This window comes from Mesoplodon densirostris, chromosome 3, assembly GCF_025265405.1.
Source record: "Mesoplodon densirostris isolate mMesDen1 chromosome 3, mMesDen1 primary haplotype, whole genome shotgun sequence".
Taxonomy (NCBI): domain Eukaryota; kingdom Metazoa; phylum Chordata; class Mammalia; order Artiodactyla; family Ziphiidae; genus Mesoplodon; species Mesoplodon densirostris.
The window spans coordinates 95,643,045-95,662,551 of NC_082663.1; the positions used below are offsets into that span (position 1 = coordinate 95,643,045).

Here is a 19,507-nt window from a genome sequence, read left to right on the forward strand (position 1 = left end):
TTCTGAAATAAAGCTAATAGTTAGTTCTCAGCTTTGGCAACACATACAAATTACCAGAGGAGCTTTAAAACAAAAAATCTCTGTCATGGCCCCACCCCCAGAGTTCTTGTCTTCATTGATTGAGGATGGGGCTTTTGCATAGGTAATTGTCAGTGCTTCCCAGGTGATTCTAATATGCAGCTACAGGTGCGCCCCTCTGATATGGATCAGTGGCAAATAAGAGATACATGTCACCCCTCCTTTCTGAGCCGTTTGGCACTCAGCACTTTTCTCCTTTGAACCTAAATATGTCCCTTCATTGAACTTCTTTGTATATGTTTTAATTAATTGGATCACTTATTTTATTTGCTTTTGCTTTAGGTGAAAACTCCATGCACATATTTGGAGCTTGGAGAGAGATAATTTATCATACTTCTCTGGGTCTTCAATTGGCAGACAGCAAAATATCAGCTTCATTACTGATGTGAAGCAGATCTGGTTACCACCACTTGACCTATATCCCAGTGGGCTGCCTGGTGTTCTGATGATTCACCACTGAGTTAGATGGAGTCATAGCTGAACCTTTATACCCTGTATTGGATCACCCCTGGCCTGGGAAGCTTACCATATAGAGAACCAAATACACCTGCTCTGTGGGCAGGCAGAGCAGAGAGAGAGCTGGAATTACTCCTGTTCAGTTCCTTCTCCCAGATTCTCCATCCTTCCCCTCTACAAATCTGGGAGAAATAGTTTGCCTCCGCCTTCCTCTCCCCACTTCACCGCCCCCCCCACACGTTAATACAATTAAATAATGTTAGAGGCAACCATTTTTAGTATTTTTTTAAATTTTATTGAAGTATAATTGATTTATTTACAATGTGTTTATTTCTGCTGTACAGCAGAGCGACTCAGTTATACATATATATACTTTTTCATATTCTTTTCTTTTATGGTTTATCACAGGATATTGAAATCATTCCCTGTACTATACAGTAGGACCTTGTTGTTTATCCGTCCTATACATAATAGTGTGCATCTGCTAATTCCAAACTTGTGGTCCTTCCCTCTCCCACTCCCTCCCCCTTGGCAACCACAAGTCTGTTCTCTGTATCTGTGAGTCTGTTTCTGTTTCATAGATATGTTCATTTGGGTCGTGTTTTAGATTCCACATATAAGTGCTATCAGATGGTATTTGTCTTTTTCTTTCTGACTTACTTCACTTAGTGTGATAATCTCTAAGTCCATCCATGATGCTGCAAATGGCATTATTTCATTCTTTTTTATGGCTGAGTGATAGTCCATTGTACCTGTATGTATACGTATGTATATATATGCCACATCTTCTTTATCCATTCATCTGTCAGTGGACATTTAGGTTGTTTCCATGTCTTGCCTATTGTAAATAGAGCTGCTGTGACCATAGAGGTGCATGTATCTTTTCGAATTATAGCTTTCGAAAATTATAGCTTTTATATAGTCTGGGTATATGCTCAGGAGTGGGATTGCTGGATTATATGGCAACTCTATCTTTAGTTTTTTGAGGAACCTCCATAGTGTTTTCCATAATGGCTGCACCAGTTTACATTCCCACCAACAGTGTAGGAGGGCTCCCTTTTCTCTACACCCTCTTCAACATTTATTATTTGTAGATTTTTTTTAATGATGGCCATTCTGACCGGTGTGAGGTGGTACCTCATTGTAGTTTCGATTTGCATTTCTCTAATAATTAGTGATGTTGAGCATCTTTTCATGTGCCTCTCAGCCATCTGTATGTCTTCTTTAGAGAAATGTCTGGTTAGGTCTTCTGCCCATTTTTGGATTGGGTTGTTTTTTTGTTATTGAATTGTATGAGCTGTTTGTATAGTTTGGAAATTAAGCCCTTATCAGTTGCATCATTTGCAAATATTTTCTCCCAGTCTATAGGTTGTCTTTTCATTTTGTTTATGGTTTCCTTTGTGGTACAGAAGCTTGTAAGTTTGATTAGGTCCCATTTGTTTATTTTTGCTTTTATTTCTATTGCCTTGGGAGACTGACATAAGAAAACATTGGTACGATTTATGTCAGAGAATGTTTTGCTTATGTTCTCTTCTAGGAGTTTAATCGTGTCATGTCCTATATTTAAGCCTTTAAGCCATTTTGAGTTTATTTTTGTGTATGGTGTGAGGGTGTGTTCTGACTTCATTGATTTACATGTGGCTATCCCACTTTTCCAACACCACTTGCTGACGAGACTGTCTTTTCTGCATTACATATTCTTGCCTCCTTTGTTGAAGATTAATTGTCCATAGGTGTGTGAGTTTATTTCTGAGCTCTCTGTTCTGTTCCATTGACCCATATGTCTGTTATTGCGAGGCAACCATTTTTAATGTTTATCTGTGATCTATTTTTCCCCTTTGAAACTTTCAAAGATCATCTCTCTATTCCTAGTATTTAGAAATTTACAATGATCCCTCTAGGCACAGGTCTTTCATTATTCTCTGTGCAAATACTAAGTAGAACTTTCCTTTAGAGACGCCTGGCTTCCAGTTTTCCTGGAAAACTAAAGAAATAAAAAAAAAGTTATCATTTCTTTCCTTCCACTTCTATGTTCTTCTTTTGAAGTTAGTTGTTAGACACTCTGTGTTCTCTGAGAATATATCTTCTTTGTTCTCCCTTTTCCCTTCTCTTTTTGTCTTTTTGTTCTACTTTCTGGGAGATTCCTACCAATTTATATTCTAACTGTATTGCGATTATTTTTTTCATCATAATTTTAAGTTTTTTAAAAGTCCCTCTTTTTTATTCTTTAATTGCACTTCTTTGTAGCATCCTGTTCCTTTTTATGGATGTTATATTTTCCTTTAGTTCTTCCATGATATAACTTAGAAAGTTCAGGAGTCCCACACCCCATCACTCTCCATTGTCTGCAGATTATTCTGTTTCCTCCCTTTTTCCTTCTTTCTTTCCCCTCCCATTTTTGTCAGTATCTTTTTTATAGAAAGTATACTTCCAATGTATGCTGATCATTTGCTAGTCTTTCACGTTCAAGAGTGGGAATTGGAAACTTTGTATGGAGAGAGGAGCTTAGTATCTGGTGAAATTCACTATGGGTGGAGAAGTGGAAAGCTGCATTTTTCATTAGAAAATCCTTGCTGTTAGTAATGAATTTCTTTTCACTGAACCTATTCTGTTTCACCAGAGAGAAATATATTCTTTCTCTGTATTAGTAAGTTCTAATATAGGGTCAAGAACAGGGAGTGAAGAAAGTAAACTGGGAATGTTGTTGTTCAGCTTGGAAACTTGAATTTAATTACCACATTTTCAGCCCAAAACATCTTTCCTGACCTTAGCTGGGGCCTGGATCAAAATCTCCAGTGTTTCCTCAATGAACAAACCTCTATCTCCTGTTAGTTGTCTAGCAATACCAGGCAGGGGCAAGCACCTGGGCATCTATTATTCCATATACTTAGACGTCAAAATTTCTCCTGTTTTCAGCTTTGGACTTTACCCACTCATTGCATGACATCTGGTTTCTCCAAGTTGTGAACCTTCCATGGGTTCTATAATAATCTATGCCTTTTAATTTGGGGTATTTAGGCCATTTATATTTAATGTGGTTACAGATATGCTTGGGTAAATCTGTCCTCTGGCTACTTGTTTTCTATTTGTCCCATCTAGTCTCTGTTCCTTTTTTCCATTTCTGCCTCCTTTTAGATTGCTTATCTTTTTTTATTGTATCTTATATCCTTTATTAGATTATCACTTATTACTCTTTGGTGTATTATTTTAATGATTCTTTTAGGAGTTATAGCATACCTATACACTTAGGTATATTATAACTAAATTGTCACAGTTTTATCTTCCCCTGACATTGTATCACTTACTACAGTCTACCTTCAAGTGATAATGTACCCCTTTACATATGGTATTTTCACTTCTCCAACCTTGCAGTTTTACTTGTGCATATCGATCAGTACGTACTTGGCTGAATAATCAAGGAGACCTTTCTGCAGATCTCTGGATCTCTCTCTGTGCAGATGTTTCCTCTCTGGTTTTTTGCCCTATAAACTCATGGCCTCCCTGTATTCCCAGCTCTGTCCTCAACTTGGGGAGACCTCTGGGCTCTGCTGATTTCCATACCTGAGCTACATTCTGGAATCTTTCTTGAGGCATTAAGCTGGGGCAATTTTATGACTCGCTTTGGCTGTTTACCATCTCTCAGGGATCACTGTTCTTTGTTTCTAGATTATCTATGTCTTGTTCAATATTGTTTCAAATATTTGTCTGGTTTTGTAGTTGTTTCAAGAAGCAGCGTGAATTCAGTCCTTTGTTGTTCCATCTTGGCTGGAAGCAGAATTCCCCATGCCCTTTTGTTTGTATAAAAATGTGTTATTTTTCATTCTCTGATTTCTCTTTTCCTTTTTTTTTGTTATTGTGGGCTTATACCTTTTTAAAATTGCCTTACTATCATTTTAGCAATATTTCAGGAGAGAATGGTGGATTCAGGAGAGAGAATTGATGATAGATTGATCACATGCATTTGCATCTCCATAATACTTTTCGATATATAACTGAGGCTGACATTTGAGATCAGAGCTGAAAATTAAGATATTTTTGCTATTCATAGTATTAATAGTATGTTTAATGGAAAAGGATTAATAAACATAGTTTGTCAGCTATAAGCTTCCATTGTTGAATATTTTTTACATGTGTAAAGATAACTTATAATTTGCCTACAGATCTTGGAACATAACATGACAAATCTGATTCATATTGATTGATGGGAAAGACTCATTTCTATCCCTCTTTTGTACTTCTATATTTGTGATCCTGAAGGCCTAACATTGTGGCCAAGGGCAAGTCAGTTTGAGAAAAAATGTTTCATATTGTCATATTAATTAATTCAATAAACACCAATTCCCTGCTCTATTCTTCTAAGTGAAGATAAAACAATGAGTAAGGCATAATCTTTGTCCTCAAATTCTTTATAATTTAGATTCTTGGGGCATGTTTGATAAGCAAAGTATACATTATATGTGTTATGACCCATGTTGACATTGACTGATGGCATGAGAGATATCTATAAGAGGCTCCCAGGATACAGAGAAAGGACCTATGGTCCAGCCTAGAGTACCATGCTAAAAATGTTATGTGGAGTCTGGAAAAGGGGAGTTATGAGCAGATTCTCAAAGTACAAATCAGGGCTAGGAAGGTGGGGGAGGGTGGTTTTAGGCAGAAGGAAATGTACCTGTAGAGAAAGAGCTGAGGAAGAGGATGGCATAACTGCCAGCTATTACTATGGCCAGAGCTCCTGTTACTTATGGAATGGTGCTGTGGGAGAGGCAGGAGTGATGGGCAGAGGCTGCTTCATTGAGTGGGAAGAATTCAGTAATGCTCTTGGAAAGATCACCCTTGTGAATTTAAACAAATATTATGGAAAGCTGCCATATTTGTGATTTAAGAAACAGTGGTAGACCCACAGTTGAGAATGAATGAAGAAATGAACGGAAACTAAGAAAAGGAACGTTGTACTTCTTTTAAAACGTCTTACAATCTTTAAGTCTCTAAAACACGCAATGCTGTAAAACAGCAATAAGTCCTCTCCCTAAACGCTAAAGTCCTTTTTTAAAAAAGCTTGCAATCAGTAGGCATTCCTTACACTAATTTTAATCTTCTTTAATATATTTTAAGTAAACAAGCATTCAAATTCATTAGAATTTGAAATTTGCCATGTGAGTCGTTTCTTCAAGTCTTTCCCAGAATAGCTCCCTTGTGGAGAAGGTCGGAATTGTCTGAGTAAGTTTGTGACGTGAACTTACACTGTAAGAAACGTTTTGAAATTTTTTAACCATTTAAATTGTATATATTAATCGTTTGCAGTGGTGTGACTCTGGCATAAATTCAAAACCTGGAAGTGTTCTAAGTGAAAACGTCATCCTGTTGATAAGTCTAATATTTGTTTCTGAGTTGCCAAGAAAGAAACCTTTATTGTTCTAATAGTAGCTAATGTGGTCCCTAATTACCTGCCTTTTCTTGACTAGTCATGACTAAGTATGCCTGAATGTAACAAAAACATTAGTATGAAATGTTATTTTTCCATTCTGAGCCATTTTTTCAGGTAGGTTCATTATTTGTTAAGCAAAAAAGATAATTTACCATTGAACCCCAAGCCCTTAAATACCAACTCCTAGAAAGATATTTGTTTCTAATTAGGCCCTTCAATACAGCTTTACAGTATCTGACCCAATATAACGTGCATAACATATAACAAATAATAACTGAATGATATAACGGCATAATACTTGAGAATGGTGAAGAGTTTAATGAGGATGGGAGCAATTTGTATTTAAATTGTATTTAAAACTTGTGTATTTATTAAATGTAGGTAACTAAAGAAGAGTCAGTGAATGCTTTTTATTGTAACTTTCAAAGTCATTTACTGCTCTAAACTTTGAAAACCAAATCAAAGTGCTTCAGGAAGAACAGATGAGAAAGACTTTCACACCCTTGCCAAAGTTGAGAAGATTTACCTGTGGGCACCAGCAGTGAAGGTGCCCCTTTAAAGACCTTTGTTTACAGTATGAAATCTCAAACTCCTCTTTGTAGTTGCTCTACCAAAGAAACACCATGTGCCTAGAGATGTGTTCTGGTCACTAGCAATGTAGCAATAACTTGAGGTTATCACTCAGATGTGGTCACATTTTCTAAGTGGGTAGTGATTGAGGACACTTTGTTGATATAGCAAGGGTGAAGAGTATAGCTTTTTCAGCCAGAAAGGTTGTCCATGTCTTAAAACATCAATGTAAAATGAGAAAATGCAAGTCAAGTGTTGAACACATAGTGAGGGCTCAACAAATATTTCATATGCACCAGGGAATTAGGGCCATTGGCTCTTACACATATCAAATCTTTGTGTAAATCATGATTTGTTAAGAAGAAACTTTGTCTCACAATTAAAAATTGAATAGGCCGTGAAGCTTTTGCCTCCCCTCTCTCATGTAGCCCACACCCGCACCAGGGTAATGTATTCCCTGTTTCAGGCAACTGCTTGATGAGGACTATTCATAGAAAGCCCCAATATCATGAGTGGGTTATTAATCCAAAGCTTACTTCTAAGGGTCTTGTTTGAAATAAAAACCACCTGGCCCCATGGAAGCCTCATCACACAGGCATAGCAGGCTCCCCGAGCAGTCCACAGAGCCTGGTAGCTCATGTTGTAGCCGAACTACAGCATGGATCGCATCACCCTAATCCTATGTGCATGTTATTTAACAGAGTTTCTCAGAGGAAATGCACTCGTCTGGCTTCCTAAAAAGATAGGAATTGATCTTTTTTTAAATTATAGTTGATTTACAATGTTGTGTTAGTTTCAGGTGTACAGCAAAGTGATTCAGATAGATACATATTCTTTTCAGATATATATATACATATATATTCTTTTTCAGATTCTTTTCCACTATAAGTTATTACAAGATGTTGAATATAGTTCCCTGTACTATACAATAGGTCCTTGTTGTTTATTTATTTTATGTATATTAGTGTATATCTGTTAATCCCAAACTCTTAATTTACCCCTCCCCTTTGTTAACCATAAATTTGTTTTCTATGTCTGAGTCTGTATTTTTTGTAAATAAGTTCATTTGTATCATTTTCTTAGATTCCACATATAAGTGATATCAGATGATATTTGTCTTCCTCTGTCTGACTTACTTCACTTAGTATGAGAATCTCTAGGTCCATCCATGTTGCTGCAAATGGCATTATTTCATTCTTTTTTATGGCTGAGTAATATGAGTACATCTTGACCTTCCTTTTGGCAATGACAGCCTCTCCACCCAGCCATCCTGGGAAGAAGGGACTCTGCATCTAAGTCATAGTGGCAGTTCCCTGGGGTAGAATGGTGGAGGTTGCTGCCCTCCCACCACCAGAGAATCACAGGATGCCCCTGAGCAGGGCTGGCTGCCTGTGTGCGTGCCCTTCCATTTTCTTTTTGAAGATACGGTGATGCCGTCACTCTTCCTTACTCTGGGGTTCCACTCACTCCAAGCAGAGGTTTCTCTTTCCCTAGACCAAAGTATCAAAAAATACCATTTCTTAGTTCTCTCTTCTTTGTTAGAAAACAAAGGTGCCAAAGTGTTAAACATAGGCCTTTCTGTATCCAAAGACAGAGGCAAGATCCACAGTCTCCCCTTCAGAGGTATGATACTGCAGAGGAAAGCTTATACTCTATAAACCTCCTGCACTTTGGGCTATAGATGCAGAAGCCTTGGAATTATATGAAGAACAGAAAAAAAAAAAAAAGAGAGAGAGAGAGAGAGAGAATGCACTGGCCCAATGTAGGTTGTATATGGGATCAATCCTGGTGCTCGGGTCATGGGGCAGCCTCCTTGCCTCCACAGCTCTGGCTACACAGACATATCGTCGAACTGAAAGGCAGGACTGAGTGAATGCAAGCTAGGGGATTATCAGCACACTTTGGAGAGCAAGAAATAAGGAAGGGAAAGCCATCTCCAGTGGTACCTGAGAGCTGGGAAGAAAGGGTGGTCCTTACAGAAGTTGGATGAAGTGACCAGAGAGAGAGTCTGGGGTGTGACTGCCATGGAGGAGGGCTACTCTGCCCCATGACTACACAGAGCATGCATCCAGGGCAAGTTTCTCTAAAGTAACAACTTGCATGGCCTCACAGTTGTATGCATGGTGGATAATAGTGCCCCACGATGGGCCAGGGTTACTGTTTAACACTGATAATTCAAGCAAAATTTTATATCTGTTTCTGATATAAAAGTCCTTCTTCTCATTAGAAAAATTTGACACCTCATAGAATAATGAGGGTAAACTGCATCCCTCTCCCTCTTTTTGACTATAAACTCTTTGTGTGTATCTGGTGAGGTAATAACATATTAAGCTCCAGTTTGGGGCATGGATTATGCAATCAAAGGTACATTTTCCATCTTCAAGGAGGATGGCTAGTACAGGACCTCCAGGTAGACAGTTACAATGTAGTCCTGTGATGGAGGAATATATGGGATACTGAGGGAGCCCCAAAAATGGGCTGGGAGGAGCATAGACAGAAAAGGCTCCCACCTGAACTTATTTTGAAAGATGACTAGGAGTTGGCCCATTAAGAAATAAAGGTAGCAAAGGGAACACCGTGGCTCCTTTTGGTACAAAGGTGAGGAGGGAGATCGGGGCACTGCATATTGTTCCACAAGTTGGGCACATCAGTGGGCATCAAGGAAGGATGAGTTGTGAGCAAGGCCAAAGCAGGATTCAAAGATAAATGTGCATTAATCAACTTAAACCAGTGAGAAAAGCAAGTTTCATATTTTACAGTTTCTCTTTCAGATTATTTTTAAAGTTGAGAAATTCTGATGTCTTCCAGATTGCTTAGGTAGAACTACAATTTTATTTATAATAATGAGCTTTGAAAACCTCTAAATAGAGCACTTTATAGACGCTACTTAGTAAACTCACTGTATTGAATCCAACTGCCCTTGGCAGCCCTACTCTAGATTAATTATGAAGGACTGGCTTTGTTTGCTATTTTTCAGGTACCATGATCAACAGGATGTTACTAGCAACTTCCTTGGAGCAATGTGGTTGATATCAATAACTTTTCTCTCCATTGGTTATGGTGACATGGTACCTAACACATACTGTGGGAAAGGAGTCTGTTTGCTCACTGGAATTATGGTAAGTGTCTTTTCACTTTCTGTCTCTTTGATGAACACTCAAGAAAGTACTTTAGACCATTCCATCCATGTGCATAAGTCATAGTACGCTACTTCAATTTCCAAACATCAGGAAGGCAGCATAAATAAATCAGTTCTCTGTTCGGAGAGAACATCAACAGTTCTTATCCTAATTCTCTTCATTGTGAAGCTCCATGGATGACAGAGTGCTGCTAGAATGCTCTTTGTGGGCTATGTGCTAATTTGATGAGCAAATCTGATCTTAGAGCTTCAGCTTCAAGGTCAGAAGTTCTTTAAGTCTGAGTTCTGCCATTTCCTATTAGCCATGTGAACTTGAGTGAAATCCTCTTCTCTGAAATGTACTTCTCTCATCTGTAAAATGTGGACCATAATAACTATCTTGCAATGTGTTGAACGGTGGAAGAATTACATTTTTTTCCAATTATATAATTAGATAATATTTATCGTTTTAACAAATACTCGTTGAGTGCCGATTATGGCACTGGCCTAGCAACTGAGAATATAGCAGGAAAGGGATGAACTGTCTCTGTCCTGCCTTCATGGAGCTTACAGGGGAATGCCTACTTTTTAAAATAATTAACAAATGATTATTATGTACATTTGTGACAAGTATGTGAGGAAGTAAGATTTCTGATCAGATTCAAGGGGACTGAGGGAGAAGAATGGGATCTACTAAGAGAAATAAATTCCTGGAAAGCTGACTTTTAAACTGAGGTGGGAAGGGTAGGTAGCCAGGCAAAGTGGGGGGAAGGAAAGGCATTCCAGGAAGAGGAAATATTTTATTTGAAGAGAGTGAGGCAAGGAGGAGCTTGGTACATTGACGTAAGGCCACCAGGCCAGGAGTGTACAGAGTAAAGAGGAAAAGTGGCATGAGGCTGGGGGTGGGAGGCCAGATCTTGGGGACCTCTTGAGTGAGGTTTGCTGCCTGTGGTGATGTGTCACTCTTCTGGGACACCTAGCAGGCTCAGACATGTTCCTTGCCCCTTACACACTATGACGTGGCCAGGGCTGGTGTGTACCATTTGTTTTAGATGTCTGAAAATGAAAGGCTAGCAAATTGTCTAAAATTGATTATAATGTGGTGTGAACTTTGAAATGTCTAAGCCAGATGCACCACTTTTAGTGACCTAGGTTCTCTCCATTCCTTATCTTCTTTTTATCATTGGATTACAGCAAAGAGCATTATCCTGATACTTGTTTGGCTCCTGCCTACAGAAGGATGTGAACTAGTACTGGAAGCTCCTTAGTCAGGAAATTCCCAGAATGTCTGAAGTTAGGCATCTCTGCCCAATGCCTTCATTGTGTCCACCCACAAGTTGGCAGGAGAGGAACAGGCTCCCCATGCGAGGGCCTTTGAATGGTGGCCAGGGCAGCGTGTACCCTTGTAGCAGCTGCCTAGGAAGATTGTTCCAAGAGTCAGAACTAGCTGGAAGGACTGAGTGCCCATGACATACATAGAGTGGGAACATTCTTCTCCCACTTAGTAGCACTGAATAGCTAGATGCGAAAATAAAACCTGAGGGCTAATTTTAAGGTTACAGTAGTAACAAGATGACCATTCGTGGAAAATATAATTTGGGGTCATAATTTAACATTGTTTGCTTGTAAAAGAAAAGTACAGTGATTAGTGATTAGTGATTTTTTTTCATTAAAATTGGTTGGTCCTTTATGTTTACTCTTGGATCACTTCCTTTTTCCTCAAAAGATAGCATTTTATTATATAGTATAATGCTTTGGGAAATAAAATTTGCATGGATGTATTTTTGGAGGGCCGTAATAAGCCCACAAGGGACATAAATGATGCTATTTATAAACACAGAACTGGTAATTGCAGAGTCTTTCCCCTTATGCTTCTTAGAAACAATTTCCTTGGTTTTGCTTTTTGGCAAGATACGCCCCTTTTATTCTTGAATCAGGTATGACTCAGGGTTTATGCAAACCTCTTCATTTGCCACGGATCAGAGCCAAGTTTGAGGTTAACCTTGCCTGGATCTTGTAGTACTTTTATCTTTCCTTCATTTTTTTCTCTGTCCCTAATGTCTCAAGAACAGCTCCTGCAAAATCTCATCTGACAGCACAAATTTTATATTTAGTTAATTGAACTACTTCCTTGCTTAGGTGTCACTGGTGATCTTATTTTATTTTTAGAAAATATTTTATAAGCCACTTTTAATCTATATGGACACAAAAATGTTATATGCAGTGAAATTTACAGTGACTTCACTGCTGTCCTCTAAGCTCATGGTGAAAACAGTCCCTCTGTCCTTAGGCTGAGGAGCTCCATTCCATCTCACTCTTAAGGAACAGACAATTGACCCGATCAAAAATTGTTTACTTGCATATAGAGAAATTGAGTGCTCTTTGACTAGCCTAATTGAAGTACTGTGTAGAGTTGCATTGTCTCTATCCATCGGCCAAATAAATTCCCACAGAGTCAGGCCACAGAGTAGTCTTCTGGGGGTGAGCTTCTGGGAATTGGTTATATCCCATGTAAATTTCCTGGGGATGAAGAGCCTATGTATTGCAGTTACCTAGAAACTATTACAGAGAGTGGCTGACAAATATAGTTTCCTAAAACATAAGTTTTTTTCAGAGTCTATATAAAAGGTTAGTTTCCTTTAGATGAATTGTGTTTCTCTTTTGTCAGACAATTTTTTTTTTTTTTTTTTTTTTTTTGCTTTTGATATCAGGAAGTTTAAATACCAGTTTGTTACTTTGGGATTGTCTAAGCTAGATATGACTTTTTTTAAATTTCAGGCTTTTTTTTCTTTTTCCTTTTTTTTTTTTCTTTCTTTTTCCGGCCTATTCTCCCCGGGACTTTTGCAATGCATGTTTAGGTAAAATACACATTGTCACATTTCTCATGAGTCATCTCTCTGTGTTTCTCTGGCCTTTAATAAATTGTGAAAAAGAAACGCAATTCACAATACTCCTGGGAGAGCACAGGGCCATCCCTGAATCATCTTGTGTATTGTCTCTGAAGTACTATGATTCTTTGTGTTCTTTTATATTTCAATTTTCTTATTCTTGTGTTTAGGAAATTTTGATAGAATTTATACCTTTATGTGTTTTTTTTCACTTTGAAGTAAAATACAGCTGATCTGAATGCTAATACCTACAAAGCTTTCCTATTTCAAAAATGTAGACATAAAGAAATTAGCACTGCATTATTTCTTCATAAAGCTAATGAATTATTTCATATGATCACCTTAGATGCTCACATTTCATTGGTAAAAACTCAAAATTAAAATGTAATTTAAAATTTTTAAATAGCTTAATTTATGTCATGAGTTATATTTTTGGGAGCCAAGGACATTAAGATTTAGGACATTTCTGCCATGGTCTTGGCAGAAATATATTGTTAAACCATGAGGAGAGAGAGTTTTCCAGAATATTTCTAAGAGAGAAACAAATGGTCTTATCAAAAAATAACTTCTCCTTGCCTGAAATGTAAATTGTAAATCCAAGACAATCATGCAAAGCTTTTTAAACGAGTTTTAGGCTGTGTTTACAATGCTATACATAGATGATTATGAAAATACTAAAACAAGTGGACTTTTTACACTGAAATGCCTGAACAAGAATTCCATTGTGATAGATCAAACAAGTCAAGTAGAAATGTTTCTTTTACCAAGACCTAACTAATATTTGAGAGCTTAAGAGACAAAGATCTCTTCCTTTTCCCTGGGTATTATTTTAAAAACCTAAGATCATAGGATTGCCTAATAGACAAGGTCCCTCATTACCCTTCAAGAGAAAACTATTATGGTTGCAATTACTTACTTTTTCCTTATTCTTCTATCCTTCCTCTTTTTAAAAAAATGTTATTGAAATATAGTTGTTTTACACTGTTGTATTAATTTCTTCTGTACAGCACAGTGACTCAGTTATACATAATATATATTCTTTTTCATATTCTTTTTCCTTTATGGTTTGTCACAGGATATTGACTATAGTATAGTTCCCTATGTTATACAGTAGAATCTTGTTGTTCACAAATCCTATATATAATAGTTTGCCTCTACTAATCCCAAACTCCCAATTCTTCCCTCCCCTATCCCACCCCCCTTGGCAACCAAAAGTTTGTTCTCTATGTCTGTGAGTCAGTTTTTGTTTTGTAGATATGTTGATTTGTGTGGTATCTTAGATTCCACATGTGATATCATATGGTACTTGTCTTTTTCTTTCTGACTCACTTTGCTTAGTATGATAATCTCTAGGTCCATCCATGTTGCTGCAAATGGCATTATTTCATTCTTTATGGCTTAGTAATATTCCATTGTGTGTGTGTGTGTGTGTGTGTGTGTGTGTGTGTATATATATATATATATATATATATATATATATATATATATATACCACATCTTCTTTATCCATTCATCTGTTGATGGACATTTAGGTTGTTTCCATGTCTTGGCTATTGTAAATAGTGCTGCTATGAACATAGGGGTACTTGTATCTTTTTGAATTATAGTTTTGTCTGGATATATGCCCAGGAGTTGGATTGCTGGATCATATGGCAACTCTACTTTTAGTTTTCTGAGGAACTTCCATACTGTTTTCCATAGTGGCTGCACCAACTTACATTCCCACCAACAATGTAGGAGGGTTCCCTTTTCTCCATACCCTCTGCAGCATTTGTTATTTGTAGACTTTTTAATAATGGCCATTCTGACCAGTGTGAGGTGGTACCTCATTGTAGCTTTGATTTGCATTTCTCTAATAATTAGTGATGTTGAGCATCTTTTTCATGTGCCTATTGGCCATCTGTATGTCTTCTTTGGAGAAATGTCTATTTAGGTCTTCTGCCCATTTTTTGATTGGGTTGTTTTTTTGTTATTGAGTTGTATGAGCTGTTTGTATAGTTTGGAAATTAAGCCCTTATCAGTTGCATCATTTGCAAATATTTTCTCCCAGTCTCTAGGTTTTTTTGTTGTTGAGTTGTATGAGCTGTTTGTATATTTTGGAGATTAAGCCCTTGTTGGTCACATCATTTTCAAATATTTTCTCCCATTCCGTAGGTTTTTTCATTTTGTTTATAGTTTCCTTTGCTGTGCAATGGCTTGTAAGTTTGATTAGGTCCATTTGCTTATTTTTGTTTTTATTTCTTTTGCCTTGGAAGGCTGACCCAAGAAAACATTGGTACAATTTATGTCAGAGAATGTTTTGCCTATGTTCTCTTCTAGGAGTTTTATGGTGTCTTGTCTTATATTTTAGGTCTTTGAGCCATTTTGAGTTTATTTTTGTGTACGGTGTGAGGGTGGGTCCTAACTTCATTGATTTACATGGGGCTGTCCAACTTTCACAACACCACTTGCTGAAGAGACTTTCTTTTCTCCATTGTATATTCTTGCCTCCTTTGTTCAAGATTAATCATTTATAGGTGTGCAGGTTTATTTCTGGGCTCTCTATTATGTTCCATTTATCTGTATGTCTGTTTTTGTGCCAATACCTTGCTGTTTTGATTACTATAGCCTTGTAGTATTGTCTTAAGTCTGGGAGGTTTATGCCTCCAGCTTTGTTCTTTTTCCTCAGGATTGCTTTGGCAATTCTGGGTCTTTTATGGTTCCATATAAATTTTAGAATTATTTGTTCTATTTCTGTGAAAAATGTCATGGGTAATTTAATAGGGATCACACTGAATCTGTAGATTGCTTTGGGAAGTATGCTCATTTTAATAGTATTAATTCTTTCAATCCAAGAGCATGGGATAGCTTTCCATTTCTTTGAATCATCTTTAATTTCCTGTATTAATGCTGTGTAGTTCTCAGCATATAAGTCTTTCATGTCCTTGGTGAGATTTATTCCTAAGTATTTTTTTGGTGCAATTTTAAAAGGGGTTGTTAGTTTGCATTCCCTTTCTTATATTTCATTATTAGTGTAAAGAAATGCAACCAATTTCTGTATGTTAAACTTGTATCCTGCCACCTTGCTGAATTAGTTTATCAGTTTTAGTAGGTTTTGTGTGGAGTCTTTAGGGCTTTCTATATATATTATCATGTTATCTGCATAATGACAATTTTACCTCTTCCCTTCGAAACTGAATAACTTTTATTTCTTTTTCTTGTCTGATTGCTATGGCTAGGACTTCCACTACATTGTTGAAGAGAAGTGGTGAGAGTGGGCATCCTTGTCTTGTTCCAGATTTTAGCAGGAAGGCTTTCAGCTTTTCACCATTGTGTATTATACTGGCTGTGAGTTTGTCATAAATAGCTTTTGTGTTGAGATATGTTCCCTCTATACCCACTTTCATAAGGGTTTTTATCATGAATAGATGTTGAATTTTATCAAATGTTTTTTCTGCATTTGTTGAGATGATCATGTGGTTTTTGCCTTTTCTTTTGTTGATGTGGTGTATCACATTGATTGATTTGTGTGTGTTGAACCATCCTTGTGAACCTGGGATGAATCCCACTTGGTCGTGATGTATGACATTCTTATGTGCTGTTGGATTCACTTTGCTAATATTTTGTTCAGAATTTTTGCATCTATATTCATCAAAGATATTGGCCTGTAATTTTCTTTGTTGTTAGTGTCTTTGTCTGGTTTTGGCATCAGGGTGATCGTGGCTTCATAGAATGTCTTTGGGAGTACTCCTTCATCTTCAGTCTTTTGGAAGAGTTTGAGAGGAATCAGTATAAGCTTTTCTTTGTATGTTTGGTAAAATTTCCCAGTGAAGCCATCTGGTCCTGGACTTTTGTTTGTAGTTATTACTGATTCGATTTCATTTCTAGCAATTTGTCTGTTCAAGTTATCTATTTCTTCTTGATTCAGTTTTGGTGGGCTGTATGTTTCTAGAAAGTTGTTCAGTTTTTTGAGGTTGTCAGATTTGTTGGCATATAATTGTTCATAGTATTCTCATGATTTTTTTGTATTTCTACTGTATCTGTTGTGATTTCTCCTCTTTGGTTTTGTATTTTATTTATTTATTTGGGTCATCTCTCTTTCTTCATGGTGAGCCTAGCCAGAGGTTTGTAAATTTTGCTTACCCTTTCAAAGAACAAGCTCTTGGTTTTATTAATTTTTTCTATTGTTTTTTAATCTCTACTTTATTTACTTCCTTGCTGATCTTTATTATCTCCTTCCTTCTGCTGACTTTAGGTTTTATTATTCTTTTTATAATTCTTTTAGATGAGTTAGATTGTTTGAGATTTTTCTTGTTTCTTAAGGAAGGCCTGTATTACTATGAACTTCCCTCTAAGAATTCCCTTTGCTGCATGCCATAGATTTTGTATGGTTGTGTTTTCATTGTCATTTGCCTCAAGGTATTTTTTAATTTCTTCTTTGATTTCATCATTGACCCATTGGTTTTATAGTAGCATGTTGTTTAGTCTCCATGTAATTGTTTCTTTCCTCGTTTCTTTTCTGTGGTTGATTTCTAGTTTCATGCCATTATGGTCAGAAAAGATGCTTGAAATAATTTCTATACTCTTCAATTTGTTGAGGCTTGTTTTGTGCCCAAATATGTGGTCAATCCTAGAGAATGTTCCATGTGTACTTGTAAAGAATGTGTATTCTGGTTTTTTTGGATGTAATGTCCTAATTAAGTCTAACTGTTATGTTGTATCATTTAAGATCTCTGTTGCCTTATTGATTTTCTCTCTTGAAGATCTACCTTTTGATGTGAGTGGGGTGTTAAAGTGTCCTACTATTATTGTATTCCCGTCAATGTCTCCCTTTATGTCTGTTAGTATTTGTTTTATGTATTCGGGTGTACATATATTGGGTGCATATATATTGACAAGTGTAATATTCTCTCCTTGTATTGATCCTTATATCATTATATAGTTTCCTTCTTTATGTTTCTTTATAGCCTTTTTTTTAAAGTCTATTTTGTCTGATATAAGCATTGTGACTCCCCCTTGTCCTTTCCATTTGCATGAAATATCTTTTTCCATCCCCTCACTTTTAATTTATCTGTGCTTTGCCCTTAAGTGTGTCTCTTGTAGGCAACATATTGTAGAATCTTGTTTTTTTATCCAGTCTTCCACTCTGTGTCTTTTGATTGGAGCATTTAGTCCATTGACATTTAAGGTAATTATTGATAGATATGTATTTATTGCCATTTTAACCTTGTTTTTCCATTGATTTTATATTTCTTCTTTGTCCCTTTTTCTTTTTGTTTTTCCTTTTGTAGTTTAATGATTTTCTTTTGTATTATGCTTATGTTCTCTTCTTTTTGGTTTTTGTGAATCTATTGTATGTTTTTGACTTGTGGTTGCTGTGTTTGTTAAGTATGATAACCCCTTCCTATATCTACCTGCTTTATACTGGTAGTCATATAGGCTCAAACACATTCTAGAAAAAAAACCCTACATTTTCTTATTCTCTTCCCCCACATTTTATGATTTTGATGTCCTATTTTGCATCTTCATTTTCATCCTTTTTCTGTTCATTGTGGTTATTGCTTTCACATAATTTTTTTGATTTTTTTAAATCTGTGTACTGTCTTATTTAAGTGATTTACTTTCCAATTGTGATTTTCTCTTTTCTACAGATTCTTGCTACTTTTCTATTTAGAGAAGACCTTTCCATATTTTCTTTAGGGTAGGTTTAGTATTACTGTATTCTTTTAGTTTTTAGAAATAAATTTAGAAATAAAATTTTAGTTTTTAGAAATAAATTTAGAAATAAAAAATTCTTTATTTCTCCCTCTATTCTAAATGATAATCTTGCTGGGTAGAGTATCCTAGGTTGCAGATTTTTCCCTTTTAGGACTTTAAATATATTTTGTTACTCCCTTCTGGCCTGCATCATTTCTGTAGAGAAATCTGCTAATAGCCTTATGGGGGTTGCCTTGCAATTAATTCTTTGTTTTCCTCTTGCTGCCTTTAGAATCCTCTTTAACTTTTGCCGTTTTAATTATAATATGTCTTGGTGTAGGTCTATTTGGGTTTATCTTGTTCAGGACCCTCTGTGCTTCCTGTATCTGGATATCTGTTTCCTTCTATAGTTTTGGGAAGTTTTCAGCCATAATTTCTTCAAATACATTTTCAATTCTCTGTTCTCTTTCTGGGATCTCTATTATGTGTAGATTGGCATGCTTTATGTTATCCCATAGGTCTCTGATACTGCTTTCTTTCTGTTTTCATTTGGGTTTCTGTCTGCTGTCCTGATTGGGTGATTTCCATTATTCTATCTTCTAGATCACTAATTTGTTCTTCTGCATTATTCATTCTGCTATTCATAGCCTTTAGTTCAGCTTTTGTTTCTTCAAATGAATTCTCTAAATTTTCTTGGCTCCTCCTTATAGTTTCTAGTTCCTTTTTACAGTAATATGCATTTCTGTCAATAGACTTTCTTAATTCCTTCAAATTTTTCATTATCTCCTTTTTGAACTCGATGACTATTAGACTGAAGAGATCTGTTTCATTGTTTGTTCTTTCAGGGGAATTATCTCGACCTTTTAATTGGGAGTGGTTTCTCTGCTTTCATTTTACTTACATTTCTGTTGCTCTATGAGTTTAGGAAGAACAATTATCTACTGTGGTCTTGGAGGACTATTTTTATGTGGGAACGTCCCTGTGTAGCCTGCATGTAAACTCATTAGTATTTTTCGGTGTCAAGGCTGTTTTGAGTATGGATGCCTGCCACCTCTTTCCTCAGTGTATTCTGGCCATTATCCCCTTGATAGGAGGTGTGACTGACGTTGTGGTGACCAGAGCCTGCACTGGATATTGAACAGGGCCTCCTCTTTGCTCTGTGGCTGTCACTGACCTGTCCAGGGCAGGGTCTGCTCCCTAGTTGTTAGAGTAGAAGCCCCTAGCTCTGTTTCTGAGCTGCATTTCTGATATGCAGTGTGAGGTAGGCGGGATTGGAGTGCTCCCACGGGGAGAGAA

The 19,507-nt window shown here is 36.7% G+C and overlaps 1 protein-coding gene across 1 annotated transcript in view; it reads left to right on the plus strand.

The window, feature by feature from the left end:
• Positions 1-19,507, plus strand: part of KCNN2 (potassium calcium-activated channel subfamily N member 2) — a 185,767-nt gene that overhangs the window by 130,868 nt on the left and 35,392 nt on the right. Inside the window, exon 5 of the mRNA XM_060091854.1 lies at positions 9,507-9,648. Within this exon, the coding sequence (XP_059947837.1) occupies positions 9,507-9,648 (142 nt within the window). The remainder of the gene's footprint in view (positions 1-9,506; positions 9,649-19,507) is intronic.